The sequence below is a fragment of the Hyperoodon ampullatus genome, assembly GCF_949752795.1.
Source record: "Hyperoodon ampullatus genome assembly, chromosome: 5".
NCBI classification, from domain to species: Eukaryota; Metazoa; Chordata; class Mammalia; order Artiodactyla; family Ziphiidae; genus Hyperoodon; species Hyperoodon ampullatus.
Genome location: NC_136918.1, coordinates 49630182 through 49651215, shown reverse-complemented (window position 1 = coordinate 49651215; position 21034 = coordinate 49630182). Strand labels below are relative to the sequence as shown.

The following is a 21034-nucleotide window of genomic DNA, read 5'->3' as shown; positions in this document are numbered from 1 at the left end:
TGGCTTGAGAACCTAACCATTCCACAAATACTGTGCTAGGCTTTGGTTGGTGACTCAATAATAGGTAGAAGTTACTGTGCAATTCCGATGTATCAGGCCCTGTGCACTTTGTATATATTATCTGATTATTTCAATAAACTTTTGATACAGATAACTCTTACTGTCTCTATATTACAAATGAGGAAAAAAGCATAAAGTAACTTTCCCAAGGTCAGAGAACTAGTAAGATACAATTCCTGCCTTCATAGAATACAGTGTTTAATATTTCAACTTCCAAATAATTTACAAAGTAAAATAGGGCAGAGAATGAGAACTCTGAACATTTGAAGTGACCATAAGATTAATCAGTTTTTAGATCTTATAAATCTCACTTAGCAGAACAGTGTTTTACGAAACAATATTCAGCTTTTTACCCATCTTATTCATTGGACTTGGCCATGCCTTTTGCTGGCTATTACTAAAAATGATAATAAAATACTCTAGTGGTCAGGAGAAACTACTGCCTTTCAGAAGGAATTGCAAGTGACAGTTCTAAACAATGACAATTGTCATAACAAATATTTTTTTCCAAGGTTTGAAGGAGACAGTACTCATTTAGGTACATAGATCCTGATAAATTTATTTGAAAACAGTTTTATAACATCATAGTCATACTTCAGGAATTCCAACTGTTGGGCACATGTTATGATAGAGTATTGACTGAAATAACTAATTCTTAATCTGGTAGTCTACCTTCACTGCAAATTTATGGAATTCCTATTGCAAATCTAATTGCGCTTAGCTTTCTTTAAATTGTTTATTAAATCAAGGAAATCTTGAAAACACATTCTTGGTTGTATCTTGAGAGCAAAATCTTTAATGTGTGACTTCCTTCAAGATCAGAATGGACTACTTCCTAGAAATTGAAGCTGCACTTTTATCGATACAGTGGTTCTCTTTCCTATCAGTTGTTCTCTCGTTGGGGGGAGGGGGAGAGGTAATGCCATTTTTTGACTAAAAATTTTTTAATTATACTAAAGGAAGAAACTAACAGATTTCTTCCCCCAAAGTCTGGGAAGTATGTTTCTTTTAATAAAACCTAATTTCAGGATCTTCCAGGGTAAAAGAGATACAACAAACAAAAGTGGGAAATATCATAACCCTATGCTTGTATAACACGTATCCTTGTTAAGAATCTGTTCTTACTGCTTTCCCTCTGTGAAAAAAATAGTAGGAAAAGAGCTAAGAAAATTAAACATTTCTTTGGCTTATTTGGACCCAAATAGCTTGACTTTTTTTTTTTTTTAACAGTTTTTATATTTTCCACTGGATAAAACTTTTGTCTGGTCATATTGTATTTCTAACACTATTTCAGTAGGCCTGTATATCAGTATAAGGCACCCAAAAGCATAGAGTGGGATATACTATTTTAAAATTATGAGATTTTTGGTTTTGTGTTTACAACTTGTTCAAAAGAGAGATTAAAATGTTTATTTGCTGCTCTTTTTGCTTTTACCATTACTGGAGCCACTGCTAGCACTAGTTGGTCTAGAAGTGCTGCCAGTTAGTGAAGAGGCTGGGAAGTTCAGCTCTAATACTTTAATTGAAGTCTGAGAAGCAGAAGTACTTGTACTCTTAGATGACCTAGAATAAAACCAGAATTACTGTAATTTAATTCAAAATTTTTATTTTAGTAGAGACCCCCTCATTAATGGCAAAAGATGCCATAATCCCACAAGTAATTAAAGAGATCAAAAAAAGATATACTATTAATAGTGCTAATAATTTTAAAAGCATCACCATTAGTATATCAAGAAATTAGTTTAAAAAGGAAAAGCTGATAAAGTTTCAACCCAGTAGAAAAATAGTTCGACAAATATCTTTCTATTGATATATGAAAAATGTTTTCAACTATAACCAATTTAGAGATAAAATCATTAGGTATTAAAAGTTTGCAAAAATCATTAAAAGGTAACAACAGGCATGGGAAGTTGGGTGCTGGCAGGAGTGATTAAAATGATAGGTTATATAATTTAAACCAAAAAGAAGAAAGTGAAGGGCCTATTGACAAGATAAAGTGGTGGTAACTATCCATACAATTGTAAATACTAAGATTTTTAAATATATCTTTTTATGAAAGTACTGGGATGTTCAAGTGGCTGCTCACCGTGTTTACATAGAAAGTGTTTTTGTTTTGTTTTACTTAAGCACTATCTTAGGAAATCCTTTCATGACATCTCTTCGCAGAGTAATGAAAAGTAATATGGCTGCTGAATGTGGGAGATGGGGAATTTTAAAATTAGGATCATCATTAATAATTATTATTTTGTCAGCAAAGCACAAGAGTGTTGACTAAATGTCTACTTGATGATAGAATTCTGTATAAAACTAAACTGCAGAAGTAAAGAATAATTTCCTTTTTAGCAAAATTAAGCAGCATAAATTTCTGACTCCTGAAGATTTTACAGTGGATTTTAATAATAAGTCTGTACAACCAAGTTGCCCTTTTATGGTTTAATAAATTCTCCCCATACTCAGGGATGACCATGCTAAATGTACCCTCCAAAATCTCACCCTGCTTTATCCTACTGAGATAGCTGCTAGTCACAAAGCACTTATGCCAAAATGAAAATAACACCAGACAGAAGTCAGAAGGAAAGAGTCTTGCCCTGCTGGCTGTTTTCTGTGTATGTGACACTGACATATGCCATAGCTGTGGCATGTGGAAGTAGCTGAGTTCACTTAGGATGGAAGCTGTGAGAGTTGTAGGTAAGTAAGGAGATGGTGTTTTGTCCTTCCACTTACCTTGCTGATACCAGTGAAGTCTGGGAAGGAGATCTAGAACTGTGACGACTCCCTTTAGTACTAGCTGTAGGCAGTGCTAAACCACTCTGGAAGGATAGTCAATAGCAATCAGTACCACTGCATTTTAGAATATTTTTCATTAAACTTCACTTTATGATGAATACCATAAATTTTTTTGTGAAATGTTTAAGAAATATTTATATTTAACTAGAAGATACTCTTATTACCTGTTGAAAGTATGTTTGAAGGATAATACCAATCTCAGCATTTTCTTCTGTGATATCAACTAACATTTCATCAATGATCTTGTGAAACTGTTTCACTTCACGAAGTTTGATGTCTTGTTCTTCTAGTGTTTCATCTTTCGTGTCTTTCAAAAGACGGATTTCCTTGATGAGTTTTGCACACTGTTGGTCAACAGTAGTCAGTTATTATTTAAACCTGTTTTCTAGAACTTAATATTTTTTAATGGGTGAAGGAGGGTTTGGGGTTACCATTTGGAACTCCAAAAAAATATAAATATGACAGGTCAGTTTTTAAAAGTTATCAATACCTGTTTAGTTACTCTCTCTAATTTTGGCTTCTGCTCCTCAGTTGCTCTCCTTAGTTGAAGTGTGTAAGCTTGCTTCTCTGATATTTTTTCTTTGACATTATTTGTTAAATGTTCTATAACTTTTAAAGTATTTTCCATGCTCTGCAGAAAATAAAGTGTTAACATACTTATTGGTTAGGATCAGAAATAACTTTTATAACTTCCAAGTATGCATTTAATTTCGATTCATTTATTTTTGTATGCAATGTACATTCTGTTGGTAGATAATAAGTATAATGGCTTTATGGATTAAGTTTTATATATAATTCCACTGGAAAGTATTTTTATGGTATTTGGGAGAAAAATAAACAATTCAAACAATGACTGTTGAAAGCATACAATTTTCAAAGATTCCTAATTCATATCACCTGTTCCTTCAACTTTATTAGTCAAAAAAAAAAACCTAAATGTTTATAGAGCCTGCTTATTACCAAGCACGTTGTTTTCTTATCTTTCAGACTTTTAAGGAACAATCTTTAAGGTGATCTTAAAGGATTTAAGTGAAATAAAGTTCATTAAAAGGTTAGTGGATAGATCATAATTAGCTAGCTATGATTCATCAGCTAATCTACAAGTAATTATCAGGAGTCTAACCTACACTTTAGCACTGGGATTTTAACTAATTTAGTTAATACTTTGATCACTTATTTTTTTCTCATTTAAATGAGACATCTCTCACTATCTAATTCTCTAAAACATTGTCTTTGTACAAGATAACAAGAAAGAATAATGATAGTTAACTTTTACTAAGGTCTTGTTACTAAAGCCTGTAGAATTTACCTGGATATCTTCCTGTAGTTCTCTGATTTGTCTTTGTTTGTATCTGTGTTTTTCATCAACAGCTCTCTTTTGTTCTTCTAGTTGAATTTTTACCTCATACTCAGCACCTAGAAATTAAAGAATTTTTGCTTTAAATTTTTAACATGCTGTGTAGAAAGCAAGCTTAAAGTCTTACATAAGTTAAACTTCTAACATTTTTTTAATGAAAGGTTAAATTCCTTATGTCTAGTTGTTGAAAAACAGGGCATGAAATAACTATTTTTATTTTTTCAACATAGAGCAGCCAATATGCTGTTCTCTTCAGATTTGAAATTAATTCCCTAGAGAAGTGATATGCCATATCACTAGCAGTAATAATGGAAATAACACCTTAGCACTTATTTTAAACGAGGGGGATGATTAGTTTTTCCAACTGAATCAAACATAATACACTTTGGTTTTCCTTGTCTCATAGTGTTCCTCTTTTTAAGATAAATAATTGTACAGCTTTCATTGCATGTATATTTTAAAAGTTTTAATAATTCCTACATACTAGATGGAGTCACTTTCTTAAAAGATTGTTTGTAATTGTTGTTGCAGCTGTTCAGCACTTGCAAGGTGTTTCCTAGAGCATAGATTTCTTTTTCAGCTTTGTTGATCTTAGCATCCAAACTGTCACCTTCCCTTTGAAGTTCTTCTTTTTCTTGAGCAGCCTATGAAAAATGGAATAGATTGGTTAAAAGTATCATGGGGAAGAATGTCTGTTTTCAGGGCAGGAAATAGTTAACACAACAATGCCAATTTGCCTTTGCCGTGGGGCCTACATGCAGCACCAAGCATTTATTTCTTGCACCTGATTTAAAGTAAAAGACCAAATCCTCAAGGCCTTCCAAATATAGCACATAGGATACAAAAGCATGATGACAATGTAGTAACCAACCAAAGCTTACATGAAAACTCTCCAACAAAAATGAATGAAAAGTTAAGCAAGTATAAACTTTACTGAGAAGAGAAGGTTAGCTAGAAGAGGTTTCAAACTAGATATTAAATAGAATGTATGTTTCTCACCTGAAAGTGGCTTGGCACGCTCTCGTTTTAAGTCTTAGTGGTAAAAGAGGTGAAAAAAGTATACCCATAAAGTGTTGCATGTTTTTTAAAAGAAAAATACTGCATGATCCGACTTACATGAGGTACCTAGAGTAGTCAGATTCACAAAAACAAAGATTGGTGGTTGCCAGGAGTTTTGGAGAGGGAGAAATGGGGAGTTATTGTTCAATGGGTACAGTTTCAGTTTTGAAAGATAAAAAAAAGTTCTGGGAATGGCTCCTGTGTTGACTGTACAACAATATGAATATACTTAATACCACTGAACTGTACACTTAAAAATTATTAAAACAGCAAATTTTATGTATATATTATCACATTTTTAAAAGTTTTAATTAGATAATTGTGATAAATATGGCTAGAAAAAGTGAAGTCTGTAAATTGCTGAAAACCAAAAATTCCTCAGTGAGTGAACATACTCAGTGACTTTTTCCAGCTTAACTGTGTCACTGGGCTAGGCCTTCTAGAATTGTACCCAAACAGTTCCAAAGAACTCCAGTTAAGGGTTGAGAGGGATAGCATGCATATATATTTAAAAGCGCTCCCATGAAAAGATGCTCAGCATCGCTAATCATTAGAGAAATGCAAATCAGAACTGCAGTGAGGTACCACCTCACACCAGTCAGAATGGCCATCATCAAAAAGTCTAAAAATAACAAATGCTGGAGGGGGTTTGAAGAAAAAGGAACCCTCCTACACTGTTGCTGGTAATGTAAATTGGTGCAGCCACTATGGAGAACAGTATGGAGGTTCCTCAAAAAACTAAAAATAGAGCTACCAGGGCTTCCCTGGTGGCGCAGTGGTTGAGAGTCCGCCTGCCGATGCAGGGGACACGGGTTCGTGCCCCGGTCCGGGCAGATCCCACATGCCGCGGAGCGGCTGGGCCTGTGAGCCATGGCCGCTGAGCCTGCGTGTCCGGAGCCTGTGCTCCGCAACGGGAGAGGCCACAACAGTGAGAGGCCCGCGTACTGCAAAAAAAAAAATAGAGCTACCGTATGATCCAGCAATCCCATTCCTGGGCATATATCCAGACAAAACTATAATTCAAAAAGATACATGCACCCCTATGTTCATAGCAGCAGTTTTCACAATAGCCAAGACATGGAAACAACCTAAGTGTCCAGCAACAGATGAAAGGATAAAGAAGATGTGGTACATGTATACAATGGAATATTACTCAGCCATAAAAGAGAATGAAATAGTGCAATTTGCAACAACATGGATGGACCTAGAGATTATCATACTAAGTGAAGTAAGTCAGAAAGAGAAAGCTAAATATCATATATCACATATATGTGGAATCTAAAGTATGACACATATCTATGAAACAGACCCACAGATATAGAGAACAAACTTGTGGTTGCCAAGGGGGAGGGGGGTGGGGGATGGAAGGAGTGGGAGTTTGGGATTAGCAGATGCAAACTATTACATATAGGATGGATAAACAAAGTCCTGTATAACACAGGGAACTATATTCAATATCCTGTGATAAACCATAATGGGAAAGAATATTTGAAAAAGAATATATATATGTATAGCTGAATCACTTTGCTATACAGAAGAAATTAACATTGTAAATCAACTATACTTCAATAAAATTTCAAAAAATAATGGAAGTGCCAAAACCCATTTTTAGTCAAAATCAACTAATAATTTCATTGGTAAATTTATTTAATCCCAAGTATCTGTATTTAAACCAGAATGTGGTCACTGGAATTTTTTTTTGGTAATGTTTCAGTTCTTAACATTTTCAGTTATTTTATTATGCTTCAAGATATGTTACACATTTTTATAGCAAATAATACATAATAAATTAAGCTTAGCAAAGAAAATAACGTTCTTAGGTAAATTACATCTAATTCTTTCGAGTTGAGTCTAGAATTAGCAAACATTTCATTCAAAATATAGTGGGAGAAAGATCTAGAATGAATCAAAACAGCTAGATTTTAGTTGTGGATTTCCTACTAGTAAGCTGAGTAACATTAAGTCATTTACTTCCCTACTCCAAGGTCAGTTTGTTTGTCAAATAAATGGGTTGAATTTGTTCATTTATACAAAATCCTGATCTAATTCCATAAAAACCTTAGACTTCTAAACAGTGGTAAACAGAAAATCAGTCAGAGGTGTGCACTCCTGTAGAATCAGATAATCCCTGGAGGGCCCACTAGAAAATGCCAAGTCTTTGGTGTCACCATGCAGTGGCATCGTTGTACACCCACTGATTGCTTTTGCCCATTTTCAGACCATGGATAATTTTTCTCAACATAAGCCAGATTGACTTTAGTTATAAAGAAATGTTTCAATTTTACACATCTGGCACATGTGAAGTGTTATGAGTAAAACATTTAAATATGCTGACAACAAAAAATGGGAATAACTGTGTGGCAAGCTATGGACCCTGGAGGAAAGTGAAGTATGACATCAGGAAATTAAGAAAGGCAACTGATAGCCACGATTAATTTCACATATTCACTATAGTGGCATAGAAGGAATACTCTTCCTCATAAAATTTGCCTGTTTTCCTGAGAAGTGGTTACTTCATCAACATCATCATCATAACACCAATAACGGTAATGATAGCTAATATTCATTGAGAGCTCATTTTGTTCCAGGCACTGTTTTAAGGGCTTTACATATATTTTCTCATTTACTTCTTACAACAAAAGTAACAATATTACCCTAATTTTGCAAGTGAGGAAACTAAGACCCCAAACGGTTAAATAACTTATTCAAGGTCACCTACCTAATCAGTGATAGAACCAAGGCATGCATGGACAAAAGCACTGTAACACCCGTGCTTTTATGTAACTCATCAGAGCCCTTGTTGGTAGAGAAACTTAGCTGGAATTGCAACATCTATCTACTTCCCATCATTTAACAGACTAGAGCCTACAATTCACCCCTTGGGAACCTTCAAAACCTGAGAGGAGGAAAGTCCTGTTAATAGTGGGCAGAAGCCTTGCGTACTAAATACTGATGAGTTATAAGAAGGGTTTGAGAGCTGGGACTCATTTCTCATATAGGTTTGGTGGAATTTCCTGAGGCAAAGTGGCAGACATATCACACAGTGTAGTATGTTAGGGGCAGCCTTAAAGAAGGGCTACAGAAGGAAACTTAGAAGATTAAGTAGAAGTTCAAATGGGGGGTGCATCCACAAGGGCCATCCTCTAAAGGTGTGAATTGGAGATCTCTTTCCCACTCCTATCCATGTATGATACAGGAAAAATGACCTAAAGTTACAACCTCCATTCCTTCTTTGAACTGTTTTGAGTAACTTCCCAGACGTCTCTGCAAAGGAAATCACACCTGTTCACGGTATTTTCTACAAGGGAAAGATGAATATAGCAGTAGTCAGGAAGGAAATTGCATCCAACTCCTGATCACTTCTAAATTTCCCTTTAGGGTTACAAGGTACAGATAATCACGAGATGGCAGACAACTCTCAAAACATCAGAAAAAAACAGAGTAGATTCACCTGATCTGTTTGTCTCCCACCTAAAACGAAAGCAAAGGAACAGCCCTCTTCCTCTCTGGCTCTCTGCCATACCAGGACAGCAATAATAAACTGGAGTGTAAGATTCAGAGATGGTGTAGCTCTAGGTGACAATAAAGTCTAGGCTGTGGTCATATGAGTGCATGACTACAGTGAAGTAAAGCTTTGAGCCTGAGGTTTTGAACAGGTTGTCACAACATGTTAAGGACATCCAGAGTGATAGTGGGTCTTGGAGTAAAAGAGATTATGAACCTTGAATAAATGAGGGAAAAAGACATGACACAAATGATAGCAAAAAAAAAAAAAAAATAGTGTCAGAGTGGTCCAGACCTCTCTTTGACCTCATGTATAAAACTAATAATGCTTCAGTACCTCCATCTAGCAACTCATGTTTTATGACCTAATTAAGTGTAATAGCTACTGGAGTGCTATGAAATTTGAAATTTCATGGCAAAAAAAATTTGCCATTTTGGTTTTTAACAAAGAGCTAAGAAAGAATGAATACTTCATTCTATCACAACTGTAAATCCATTAAGATTACCTTTATTACATAATAGGCCTGCGTTTTCTCCTCTTCTCCCTCAGGAGGCAGCATAACAACAGTAAGAATTTCATATCTATTCTTCAGCTTATCAATTTTACTTAGCCGCTCATGAAACTCAGCACTAGTATGAAAAGGAAAAGAAAAATTAAACACTTAAAAACAATATACTTTTAAAGGACTACTGTTCTTACAGAAGTTTTGTGTTACTACTGAACTGTGTTACTACTGAACTCAAACAGTTTAAATATATTCTCACATTACAATTTTATAATTCAGTGTGAAGGGTCTCAGATTTCACCCAATTTGAAAGCTAACAAGTTAGCCTGCCACAGTTTCATGGATGCTGGCAAAAAACACGAGATTTCTGGGTCAGAGGAAAAGGCCTTTATCACTCATGGCATACCAAGTAGCATGAGCCTCCTATTTGCATTAGTTCCCCTCGCTCCCAAAGTGTCCCACAGGTGAGGAGGAGCTCAAATGGATGCTGCACATACAGCAGGTCTATGACACAACTGAAGAACCTCAAGCTTAGTTCATCCAAATATTTTATAATGGAAAATAAGCAAACATACCTAACCTTTTCTGCAGAGGGAGATACTATCTCTAGCTCCCAAGGCTGCTCACTATCCAAACATCTTTTAAAAGATGGTCCAGTGCAAATCAAAACCACAATGAGATGTCACCACACACCCATGAGAATGGCTACTATCAAAAAGACAAAAAAACAAAACAAAACAAAAAAACAACAACATAGTATTGGTGAGGAAGTGGAGAAACGGAACCTTTAAGCACTATTAGTGGGACAGTAAAATGGTGCAAATGCTACGGAAAGCATGGCAGTTCCTCAAAAAATTAAAAATAGAAGAGCCATATGATCCAGCAATCCCACTTCTGGGTATATATCCTAAAGAATTTAAAGCAGGTTCTCAAAGAGATATATGCACACCAATGTTCATGTGTTTTTCACAAAAGCCAAGATGCGGAAGCAAGCCAAATGCCCATGGACAGACGAATGAATAAGATACATAAAATGGAATATTATTCAGCCTTAAAGAAGAAATTCTGTCACATGCTACATGGTGAAACTTGAGGACATTATGCTAAGTGAAATAAACCAGTCACAAAAAGACAAATACTACATGATTCCACTTATGTGAGGTATCTAAAGTAGTCAAATTCATACAGAAAGAATAGTGACTACTAAGGGCTGGGGGAAGGGGGAAATGGGAAGTTAATATTTAATGGGTATAGAGTTTCAGTTTTACAAGATGAAAAAGTTCTGGACATCCGTTGCTCAACAATGTGAAAATATATAACACTACTAACTGTACATTGTAAAATTGTTAAGATGGTAAATTTTATGTGTTTTTTACCAAAAAGTTTTAAAAGATTCAGTTTTATAAGATGAAAAAGTTCTGGAGATCTATTGCTCAAAAATGTGAAAATACTAACACTACTAACTGTATATTTTAAAATGGTTAAGATGATAAAATTTTCTTTTTTACCAAAAAAAAGTTTTTTAACATCTTTATTGGAGTATAATTGCTTTACAGTGTTGTGTTAGTTTCTGCTGTATAACAGTGAATCAGCTATATGCATGCATATATCCCCATCTCCCCTCCCTCTTGCGTCTCCCTCTCACCCTCCTTATCCCACCCCTCTAGGTGGTTGCAAAGCACCGAGCTGATCTCCCTGTGCTATGCAGCTGCCTCCCACTAGCTATTTTACATTTGCTACTGTATATATCTCAACACTACTCTCTCACTTTATCCCAGCTTACCCTTCACCAGCCCATGTCCTCAAGTCCATTCTCTACGTCTGTGTCTTTATTCCTGTCCTGCCCCTAGGTTCATCAGAACCTTTTTTTTTTTTTTTAGATTCCATATATATGTGTTAGCACATGGTATTTGTTCTTCTCTTTCTGACTTACTTCACTGTATGACACTCTAGGTCCATCCACCTCACTAAAAATAACTCAATTTCATTTCTCTTTATGGCTGAGTAATATTCCATTGTATATACGTGCCACATCTTCTATATCCATTCACCTGTCAATGGACACTTAAGTTGCTTCCATGTCCTGGCTATTGTAAATACTGCTGCAAAGAACACTGTGGTACCTGACTCTTTTTGAATTATTGTTTTCTCAGGGTATATGCCCAGTATTGGGATTGCTGGATCATACGGTAGTTCTATTTTTAGTTTTTTAGACAATCTGCATACTATTCTCCATAGTGGCTATACAATTTACATTCCCACCAACAGTGCAAGAGGGTTCCCTTTTATCCACACCCTCTTCAGCATTTATTGTTTGTAAATTTTTGATGATGGCCATTCTGACTGGTGTGAGGTGATACCTCATTATAATTTAGATTTGTTTGATCTGCTCAACATCACTCATCATTTCCCTAATGATAAGTAATGTTGAGCATCATTTCCTGTGTTTGTTGGCAATCTGTATATCTTCTTTGGAGAAATATCTATTTAGGACTTCTGCCCATTTTTGTTTTTGTTTTTTTATGTGGGGAAAAATAGAATTTTAATTTTTTTATTTTTTTATTATTATTAGTTTGTGCTTTATAACAAAGTGAATCAGTCATACATATACATCTGTTCCCACATCCCTTCCCTCTTGAATCTCCCTCCCACCCACCCTCCCTATCCCACCCCTCCAGGCGGTCACAAAGCACCGAGCTGATCTCCCTGTGCTAGGCGGCTGCTTCCCACTAGCTATCTACCTTACGTTTGGTACTGTATATATGTCCATGCCTCTCTCTCTCTTTGTCACAGCTTACCCTTCCCCCTCCCCATATCCTCAAGTCCATTCTCAAGTAGGTCTGTGTCTTTATTCCTGTTTTACCCCTAGGTTCTTCATGACATTTTTTTTTCTTAAATTCCATATATATGTGTTAGCATACGGTATTTGTCTTTCTCTTTCTGACTTACTTCACTCTGTATGACAGACTCTAGGTCTATCCACCTCATTACATATAGCTCAGTTTCGTTTCTTTTTATGGCTGAGTAATATTCCATTGTATATATGTGCCACATCTTCTTTATCCATTCATCTGATGATGGACACTTAGGTTGTTTCCATCTCCAGGCTATTGTGAATAGAGCCGCAATGAACATTTTGGTACATGTCTCTTTTTGAATTATGGTTTTCTCAGGGTATATGCATAGAAGTGGGATTGCTGGGTCATATGGTAGTACTATTTGTAGTTTTTTAAGGAACCTCCATACTGTTTTCCATAGTGGCTGTATCAATTCACATTCCCACCAGCAGTGCAAGAGTGTTCCCTTTTCTCCACACCCTCTCCAGCATTTATTGTTTCTAGATTTTTTGATGATGGCCATTCTGACTTGTGTGAGATGATATCTCATTGTAGTTTTGATTTGCATTTCTCTAATGATTAATGATGTTGAGCATTCTTTCGTGTGTTTGTTGGCAGTCTGTATATCTTCTTTGGAGAAATGCCTATTTCAGTCTTCTGCCCATTTTTGGATTGGGTTGTTTATTTTTTTGCTATTGAGCTGCATGAGCTGCTTATACATTTTGGAGACTAATCCTTTGTCAGTTGCTTCATTTGCAAATATTTTCTCCCATTCTGAGGGTTGTCTTTTGGTCTTGTTTATGGTTTCCTTTGCTGTGCAAAAGGTTTGAAGTTTCATTAGGTCCCATTTGTTTATCTTTGTTTTCATTTCCATTTCTCTAGGAGGTGGGTCCAAAAGGATCTTGCTGTGATTTATGTCATAGAGTGTTCTGCCTATGTTTTCCTCTAAGAGTTTGATAGTTTCTGGCCTTACATTTAGGTCTTTAATCCATTTTGAGCTTATTTTTGTGTATGGTGTTAGGGAGTGATCTAATCTCATACTTTTACATGTCCCTGTCCAGTTTTCCCAGCACCACTTATTGAAGAGGCTGTCCTTTCTCCACTGTACATTCCTGCCTCCTTTATAAAAGATAAGTTGACCATATGTGCGTGGGTTTATCTCTGGGCTTTCTATCCTATCCCATTGATCTATCTTTCTGTTTTTGTGCCAGTACCACACTGTCTTGATTACTGTAGCTTTGTAGTATAGTCTGAAGACAGGGAGCCTGATTCCTCCAGCTCCGTTTTTCGTTCTCAAGATTGCTTTGGCTATTCGGGATCTTTTGTTTTTCCAAACAAATTTTGAAATTTTTTGTTCTAGTTCTGTGAAAAATGCCAGTGGTAGATTGATAGGGATTGCATTGAATCTGTAGATTGCTTTGGGTAGTAGAGTCATTTTCACAATATTGATTCTTCCAATCCAGGAACATGGTATATCTCTCCATCTCTTTGCATCATCTTTAATTTCTTTCATCAGGGTCTTATAATTTTCTGCATACAGGTCTTTTGTCTCCTCAGGTAGGTTTATTCCTAGATATTTTATTCTTTTTGTTGCAATGGTAAATGGGAGTGATTTCTTGATTTCAGTTTCAGATTTTTCATCATTAGTGTACAGGAATGCCAGAGATTTCTGTGCATTAATTTTGTATCCTGCTACTTTACCAAATTCATTGATTAGCTCTAGTAGTTTTCTGGTAGCATCTTTAGGATTCTCTATGTATAGTATCATGTCATCTGCAAACAGTGACAGCTTTACTTCTTCTTTTCCAATTTGGATTCCTTTCATTTCCTTTTCTTCTCTGATTGCTGTGGCTAAAACTTACAAAACTATGTTGAAAAAGAGTGGTGAGAGTGGGCAGCCTTGTCTTGTTCCTGATCTTAGTGGAAATAGTTTCAGTTGTTCACCACTGAGGATGATGTTGGCTGTGGCTTTGTCATATATGGCCTTTATTATGTTGAGGAAAGTTCCCTCTATGCCTACTTTCTGCAGGGTTTTTATCATAAATGGGTGTTGAATTTTGTCGAAAGCTTTCTCTGCATCTACTGAGATGATCATATGGTTTTTCTCCTTCAGTTTATTAATATGGTGTATCACATTGATTGATTTGCGTATATTGAAGACTCCTTGCATTCCTGGAATAAACCCCACTTGATCATGGTGTATGATCCTTTTAATGTGCTGTTGGATTCTGTTTGCTAGTATTTTGTTGAGGATTTTTGCATCTATGTTCATCAGTGATATTGGCCTGTAGTTTTCTTTCTTTGTGACATCCTTGCCTGGTTTTGGTATCAAGGTGATGGTGGCCTCGTAGAATGAGTTTGGGAGTATTCCTCCCTGTGCTATATTTTGGAAGAGTTTGAGAAGGATAGGTGTTAGCTCTTCTTTAAATGTTTCATAGAATTCGCCTGTGAAGCCATCTGGTCCTGGGCTTTTGTTTGTTGGAAGAGTTTTAATCACAGTTTCAATTTCAGTGCTTGAGATTGGTCTGTTTATATTTTCTAGTTCTTCCTGGTTCCGTCTCAGAAGGTTGTGCTTTTCTAAGAATTTGTTCATTTCTTCCAGATTGTTCATTTTATTGGCATATAGTTGCTTGTAGTAATCTCTCATGATCCCTTGTATTTCTGCAGTGTCAGTTGTTACTTCCCCTTTTTCATATCTAATTCTATTGATTTCAGTCTTCTCCCTTTTTTTCTTGATGAGTGTGCCTAATGGTTTATCAATTTAGTTTATCTTCTCAAAGAACTAGCTTTTAGTTTTATTGATCTTTGCTATCGTTTCCTTTATTTCTTTTTCATTTATTTCTGATCTGATCTTTAAGATTTCTTTCCTTCTGCTAACTTTGGGTTTTTTTGTTCTTCTTTCTCTAATTGCTTTAGGTGTAAGGTTAGATTGTTTATTCAAGATGTTTCTTGTTTCTTGAGGTAGGGTTGTGTTGCTATAAAGTTCCCTCTTAGAACTGCTTTTGCTGCATCCCATAGGTTGTGGGTCATTGTGTTTTCATTGTCATTTGTTTCTAGATATTTTTTGATTTCCTGTTTGATTTCCTCAGTGATTTCTTGGTTATTTAGTAGTGTATTGTTTAGCCTCCATGTGTTTGTATTTTTTACAGATTTTTTCCTGTAATTGATATCTAGACTCATAGCATTGTGGTCAGAAAAGATACTTGATTCAATTTCAGTTTTCTTAAATTTACCAACGCTTGATTTGTCACCCAAGATATGGTCTATCCTGGAGAATGTTCCATGAGCACTTGAGAAGAGAGTGTATTCTGTTGTTTTTGGATGGAATGTCCGGTAAATATCAATTAAGTCCATCTTGTTTAATGTGTCCTTTAAAGCTTGTGTTTCCTTATTTATTTTCTTTTGGATGATCTGTCCATTGGTGAAAGTGAGATGTTAAAATCCCGTACTGTTTTTATGTTACTGTCGATTTTCCCTTTTATGGCTGTTATCATTTGCCTTATGTATTAGTTACTCCTATGTTGGGTGCATAAATATTTACAATTGTTATATCTTCTTCTTGGATTGATCCCTTAATCATTATGTAGTGTCCTTCTTTGTCTCTTGTAATAGTCTTTATTTTAAAGTCTATTTTGTCTGATATGAGAATTGCTACTCCAGCTTTCTTTTGATTTCCATTTGCATGGAATAACTTTTTCCATCCCCTCACTTTCAGTCTGTATGTGTCCCTACGTCTGAAGTGGGTCTCTTGTAGACAGCATATGTATGAGTCTTGTTTCTGTATCCTTTCAGTCATTCTGTATCTTTTGGTTGGAGCATTTAATCCATTTACCTTTAAGGTAATTATTGATATGTATGTTCTTATTACCATTTTCTTAATTGTTTGGGATTTGTTTTTGTATATCTTTTCCTTCTCTTGTGTTTCCTGCCTAGAGAAGTTCCTGTAACATTTGTTGTAAAGCTGGTTTGGTGGTGCTTAATTCTGTTAAACTTTGCTTATCTGTAAAGGTTTTAATTTCTCCATTGAATCTGAATGAGATCCTTGCTGGGTAATCTTGGTTGTAGGCTTTTCCCTTTCATCACTTTAAATATATCCTCCCACTCCTTCTGGCTTGTGGCTTTTCTGCTGAAAGATCAGCTGTTAACCTTATGGGGACTCCCTTGTATGTTATTTGTTGCTTTTCCCTTGCTGCTTTTAATAGTTTTTCTTTGTATTTAATTTTTGATAGTTGGATTAACACGTATCTTGGCGTGTTTCTCTTTGGGTTTTTCCTGTATGGTACTCTCTGTGCCTCCTGGACTTGATTGACTATTTTCTTTCCCATGTTAGGGGAGTTTTCAACCATAATCTCTTCAAATATTTTCTCAGACCCTTTCTTTTCCTCTTCTTCTTGTGGGACCCCTATAATTCGAATGTTGGTGCATTTAATGGTGTCCCAGAGGTCTCTGAGACTGTCCTCAATTCTTTTCATTCTTTTTTCTTTATTCTGCTCCCTGGCAGTTATTTCCACCATTTTATCTTCCAGGTCACTTATCCATTCTTCTGCCTCAGTTATTCTGCTATTGTTTCCTTCTAAAGTATTTTTAATTTCAGTAGTTGTGTTGTTTGCCACTGTTTGTTTGCTCTTTAGTTCTTCTAGATCCTTGTTAAATGTTTCTTGTATTTTCTCCATTCTGTTTCCGAGATTTTGGATAATCTTTACTATCATTATTTTGAACTCTTTTTCAGGTAGGTTGCCTATTTCATCTTCATTTATTTGGTCTTGTAAGTTTTTACCTTGCTCCTTTGTCTTTCCAGAACAGGAAAGCCAGTGCCTCTCCTTGCAAGGCATGCAGAAATATGAGAAACCTTTGGAGAATTGTTTCCTAAGATTTTGATTTTTAAATCTGCTGGTTACTTTTTTCCTTCTATTCCAGTAAATTTATATTTTTAAACTATTTTTTAACTTATTTAATAATAATACTAAGAATGTTAATATAGGCACAGCAACATGGACAGTGACTTGTTTGCCTCCTACAACTTCATGAAAATAAGCTTTCCAATCATGGTGAAAAGAAATCTTCAACATACCAGGTTCCTACTCCTAAAGAAAGTTGATGGTAGTATATATTAAGTATCAGAAGTTACAGCTTTGCTTATTTTTAAGTGTTATTGTTTCATCAGAAAATATTTACTCATCCTTTATGGGATTTTGAAAGACAAGTCTTGTTGGCCTTCTAGCTTAAGATGGTAGACTGAGCACAAGCATCTCTCTCCTCCTTCCTAAAATGGAAAATATTAAAATAAAATAAAAAAACCCACCACAGCTCTGGGAAAAGAATGATAATTTTTTTCATGAATTCATGAAAAATGGAAAACAAATGGGATATGACTGACAGGATGAAAAAAATGGAGATTCAGAAGATTATATAGAAATAAGGGCCATTTTTCACCAAAGAAGTCTGGAGAAAATCCAAACTCAGTAATAAGAAATAAAAAGAGCAAGAGTGATCTCTGAGGCTACTGTAAAGGTAATTAATAAAAGCATTTCCTATAGAACTTCTGGGCCACTCTCCTCAACCCCTCAAAGTACATAGAAATGTTGGCAGGAATTATTTATGTTCTAGTGATAACCCTCAAAATTACCAGAGTTCCTAACATTGTATGTTGAAGCTGGAGAGAAAAGCTTCCAGGTTTTTCTTGAAACTGGAGAGAAAAGCTTCCAGGAATGAAGTAATTCCAGGCCTCCACAACAGTGGAGGTTAATAAAAAAGAAAGGCAGTGCCAGCCAGAAATGAAACCTTTCATTGCCCAAAATAAGCCCCTTATGCTCCTTACACGACAGACTAGCCCAGAGCTTACAGTCAGCCCTCCCAGTTAAGGGAGAGACCTGTTAGAAAAAGCAATCTACCTAATTGCAGAAGAAACCCATACCAGCCAGCTATACCAATCACCATGATTATTAAGCATTTGTTAATAAATATAACAGAGAGCCAAAGATTATTGGCATTTATGAAAAGCTAACGGTATGAATGAAAAGAACAAAATGAGCGAAGACAGAATAGACCCTAGGAGAAACAAAGATAATGTATGGGATAGAAAAAAACCTTCAAAGTATTCTAATTAGTATCTTCTAAAACATGAAAGGATATTACATCCAAAAATGCCCATAAAACAAGAATGGGGCTTCCCTGGTGGCGCAGTTGTTGAGAGTCCGCCTGCCGATGCAGGGGACACGGGTTCGTGCCCCGGTCCGGGAAGATCCCACATGCCATAGAGCGGCTGGGCCCGTGAGCCATGGCCGCTGAGCCTGCGCATCCGGAGCCTGTGCTCCACAACGGGAGAGGCCACAACAGTGAGAGGCCTGCGTACCACAAAAAAAAAAAAAAAAAAAAAGAATGGACTGCTATGAAAAGAAAGAAACAATGAAAGAATAAGAGTTCTCTCAAATAATCTCCACTTTTTAATTTAAAAGTAGTGAAGAATACTGGGCATGGTGGGCACACGCCTGTAGTGACAGCCACTCAGGAGGCTAAGGCAGGAGGATCTCTTGAGCCCACGAGCTCTGTACTGTAGTGCGCTATGCCAATCAGGTGTCCGCACTAAGTTGGGCCTCAATGTGGTGACCTCCCAGGAGAGGGTGACCACCAGATTGCCTAAGGAAGGGTGAACCGGCCCAGGTCGGAAACGAAGCAGGTCGAAAGACTGAATCAATGATATAGAGAGAGGAGAAAGACAGGGGCAGGGGATGGGGAGAAGACAGAAAGGATGGTAATGGGGAGAGAGAGAATATCTTAAAAAGTGGAATAAAAAGAATAAAAAATTAAAATGAGAGAAAAGTTAAGAAATCTGGAAGACTAAGCGTCCACTAAAAATGAGCAACAGATGCGGAGAGTGGTGTGAGAAAAAAAATTGAAAAACTAACAGAAAAATATTTTCCTGATATGAAGAAAGACTTGAATGAAATAATTGAAGGAGCTCACCAAGGGTCAAACAAGAAAAATGAAAAAGGATAAAACACCCAGACGCACACATGAAAGTTCTGAAAGCCCCCAAATAAAAACATTGTCCCAAAGCTTCCAGAAAGAAAGCAAAAACCAGGTTCCCTATCTGGAACCAGACCTCTCATAAACGACACTTTAATCTTGAAGAATATGAAACAACGCTTTCAAACTTCGACTGTAATTCAAATATGGGGAAGAATAAATATGTTTTAAGCATACAAGGACTCGAAAATTTCAGAAAACATCAGTTCTTGAGAAAAAGTTTCAAAACATATTCCAGAGAAATGAAATAAGAATCCAAGGAAATAGAATAACAAAAGATACATGAAAGAATATTAAACCAAGAAACAAGTAAAACACGTAGCTAGGTTGAAATTATTGCTGGCAATTGGCTGTACAGTTTAATGCAAGTTATAAGAAAGGAGTTCTTTTCAAAGTAGAGACATAATATTAAAAACAAATAACAACCCGAAACTATAATCTGTGATTTCAATAATAAATGAAAGATGGAGAAAGGAAATACAGCAGTAAAACATGCTAAAAGTCGTAACTATTTTAGGAAGGAAAAAATAATAGTAACTAATCTTCAGTATTCAGAGAGATAGGAAGATTAGAATTTCTTTTGAATTTCAAAATAAACAAAATAATTTAACTTAGAATATACATACTACAAACAAAGAGGAAAAAAGGGAAAAAATTCAGTAAAACCAATGAAAGAACAGAAAGACAAATAGAATACCTACCATATGATCCAGCTATTCCACTTCTAGGTATCTACTCTAGAGAAAAGAAAGCATATGTCCATACCAAGAACACATATGTTCATAGCAGCTTTATCTGTAATAGCCCCAAACTGGAAACAACTGAAATATTCATCAACAGGTAAACATATATATAAATTGGGGTAGACACATACAATGGAATAGTACCACTTAGAGATAAAAAGCCAAGGTCAGCAAACCATCCTATACCTGCTACTTGTTTCTGTACAGCCCACGAGAAAAGAATGGCTTTTACATTTTCTAATGTAAAGTGGTTGAAAAATCAAGAGAAAGTTTCTATTTCATGAAATATGAAAATTCTATGAAATTCAAATTTCAGTGTCCATAAAGTGGAACACAGCCACACTCATTTATTTGCATATTGTCTAGGGCTGCTTACACTCCACAGTGGCAGAGTCAAGTTGTTGCAACAGAGACTGTATGGCCAGCAAAACCTATAATATTTACTATCTGGCCGTTACAGAGAATTGTGTGGGATACAGCTAGGTAATACTTCAGGGAATTGCTTTAGCCTTCAAAGTTGAAAACTAATTAGCTAAGCATCTTATCTCAAGAAGTTAGGAAAAGAACATCAAAATAAATCCACAAAAATAGAAGAAAGAAATAGTAAATGTGAGAGCAGCAATATTAATTAAAATAGAAAATGAATTCGCAATAGAAAAAAATCAGCAAGAGTTTATTCTTTTCAAAGAGTAATAAAATTCATTAACTACTGGCAGGACTTATCCCACCCAAAAAAGAGAAGTCACAATAACCAATATCAGGAATGAAAAGCTACAAACACTGCAGCTATTAAACATATAATAAAATGATATTGTGAACAACTTTATGGTAATAACTTTGAAAATTTAGATGAAATGGAAAATTTTTCCTAGGAAAAAATATATAACTTACTAAAACAGACTCAAGAAAAAAATACAAGATCTTCATTGTCCTATAACCAATAAATTGATTGAACCAACAGTTGAAAATCCTCCTCAGAAAACTCCAGATGTCCAATGGCTTTACTGGTGAGGTATTTGAAAATTCAAGAAAGATATAATTCTGCTCTTTTACAAGCTTATGCAGAGTGTAGAAAAATAAGAAGCACAAAGATCATTTTATAAAAGTAGATGTAACCATAATAACCTGATAATTTGACGAGGGCAGGAGAGAAAA

General features: G+C 35.7%; 1 protein-coding gene across 1 annotated transcript in view; it reads right to left on the bottom strand.

Annotated features, from left to right (window-relative positions):
* Positions 1 to 1469: 1469 nt before the first annotated feature.
* Positions 1470 to 21034, bottom strand: part of CCDC39 (coiled-coil domain 39 molecular ruler complex subunit) — a gene marked incomplete at both ends in the record, with an annotated part of 46537 nt that continues 26972 nt past the window's right edge. Inside the window, 7 exons of the mRNA XM_079705550.1 lie at positions 1470 to 1623; positions 2785 to 2870; positions 3012 to 3191; positions 3338 to 3478; positions 4157 to 4263; positions 4689 to 4848; positions 9274 to 9397. Coding sequence (XP_079561676.1) covers positions 1470 to 1623; positions 2785 to 2870; positions 3012 to 3191; positions 3338 to 3478; positions 4157 to 4263; positions 4689 to 4848; positions 9274 to 9397 — 952 coding nt within the window. The remainder of the gene's footprint in view (positions 1624 to 2784; positions 2871 to 3011; positions 3192 to 3337; positions 3479 to 4156; positions 4264 to 4688; positions 4849 to 9273; positions 9398 to 21034) is intronic.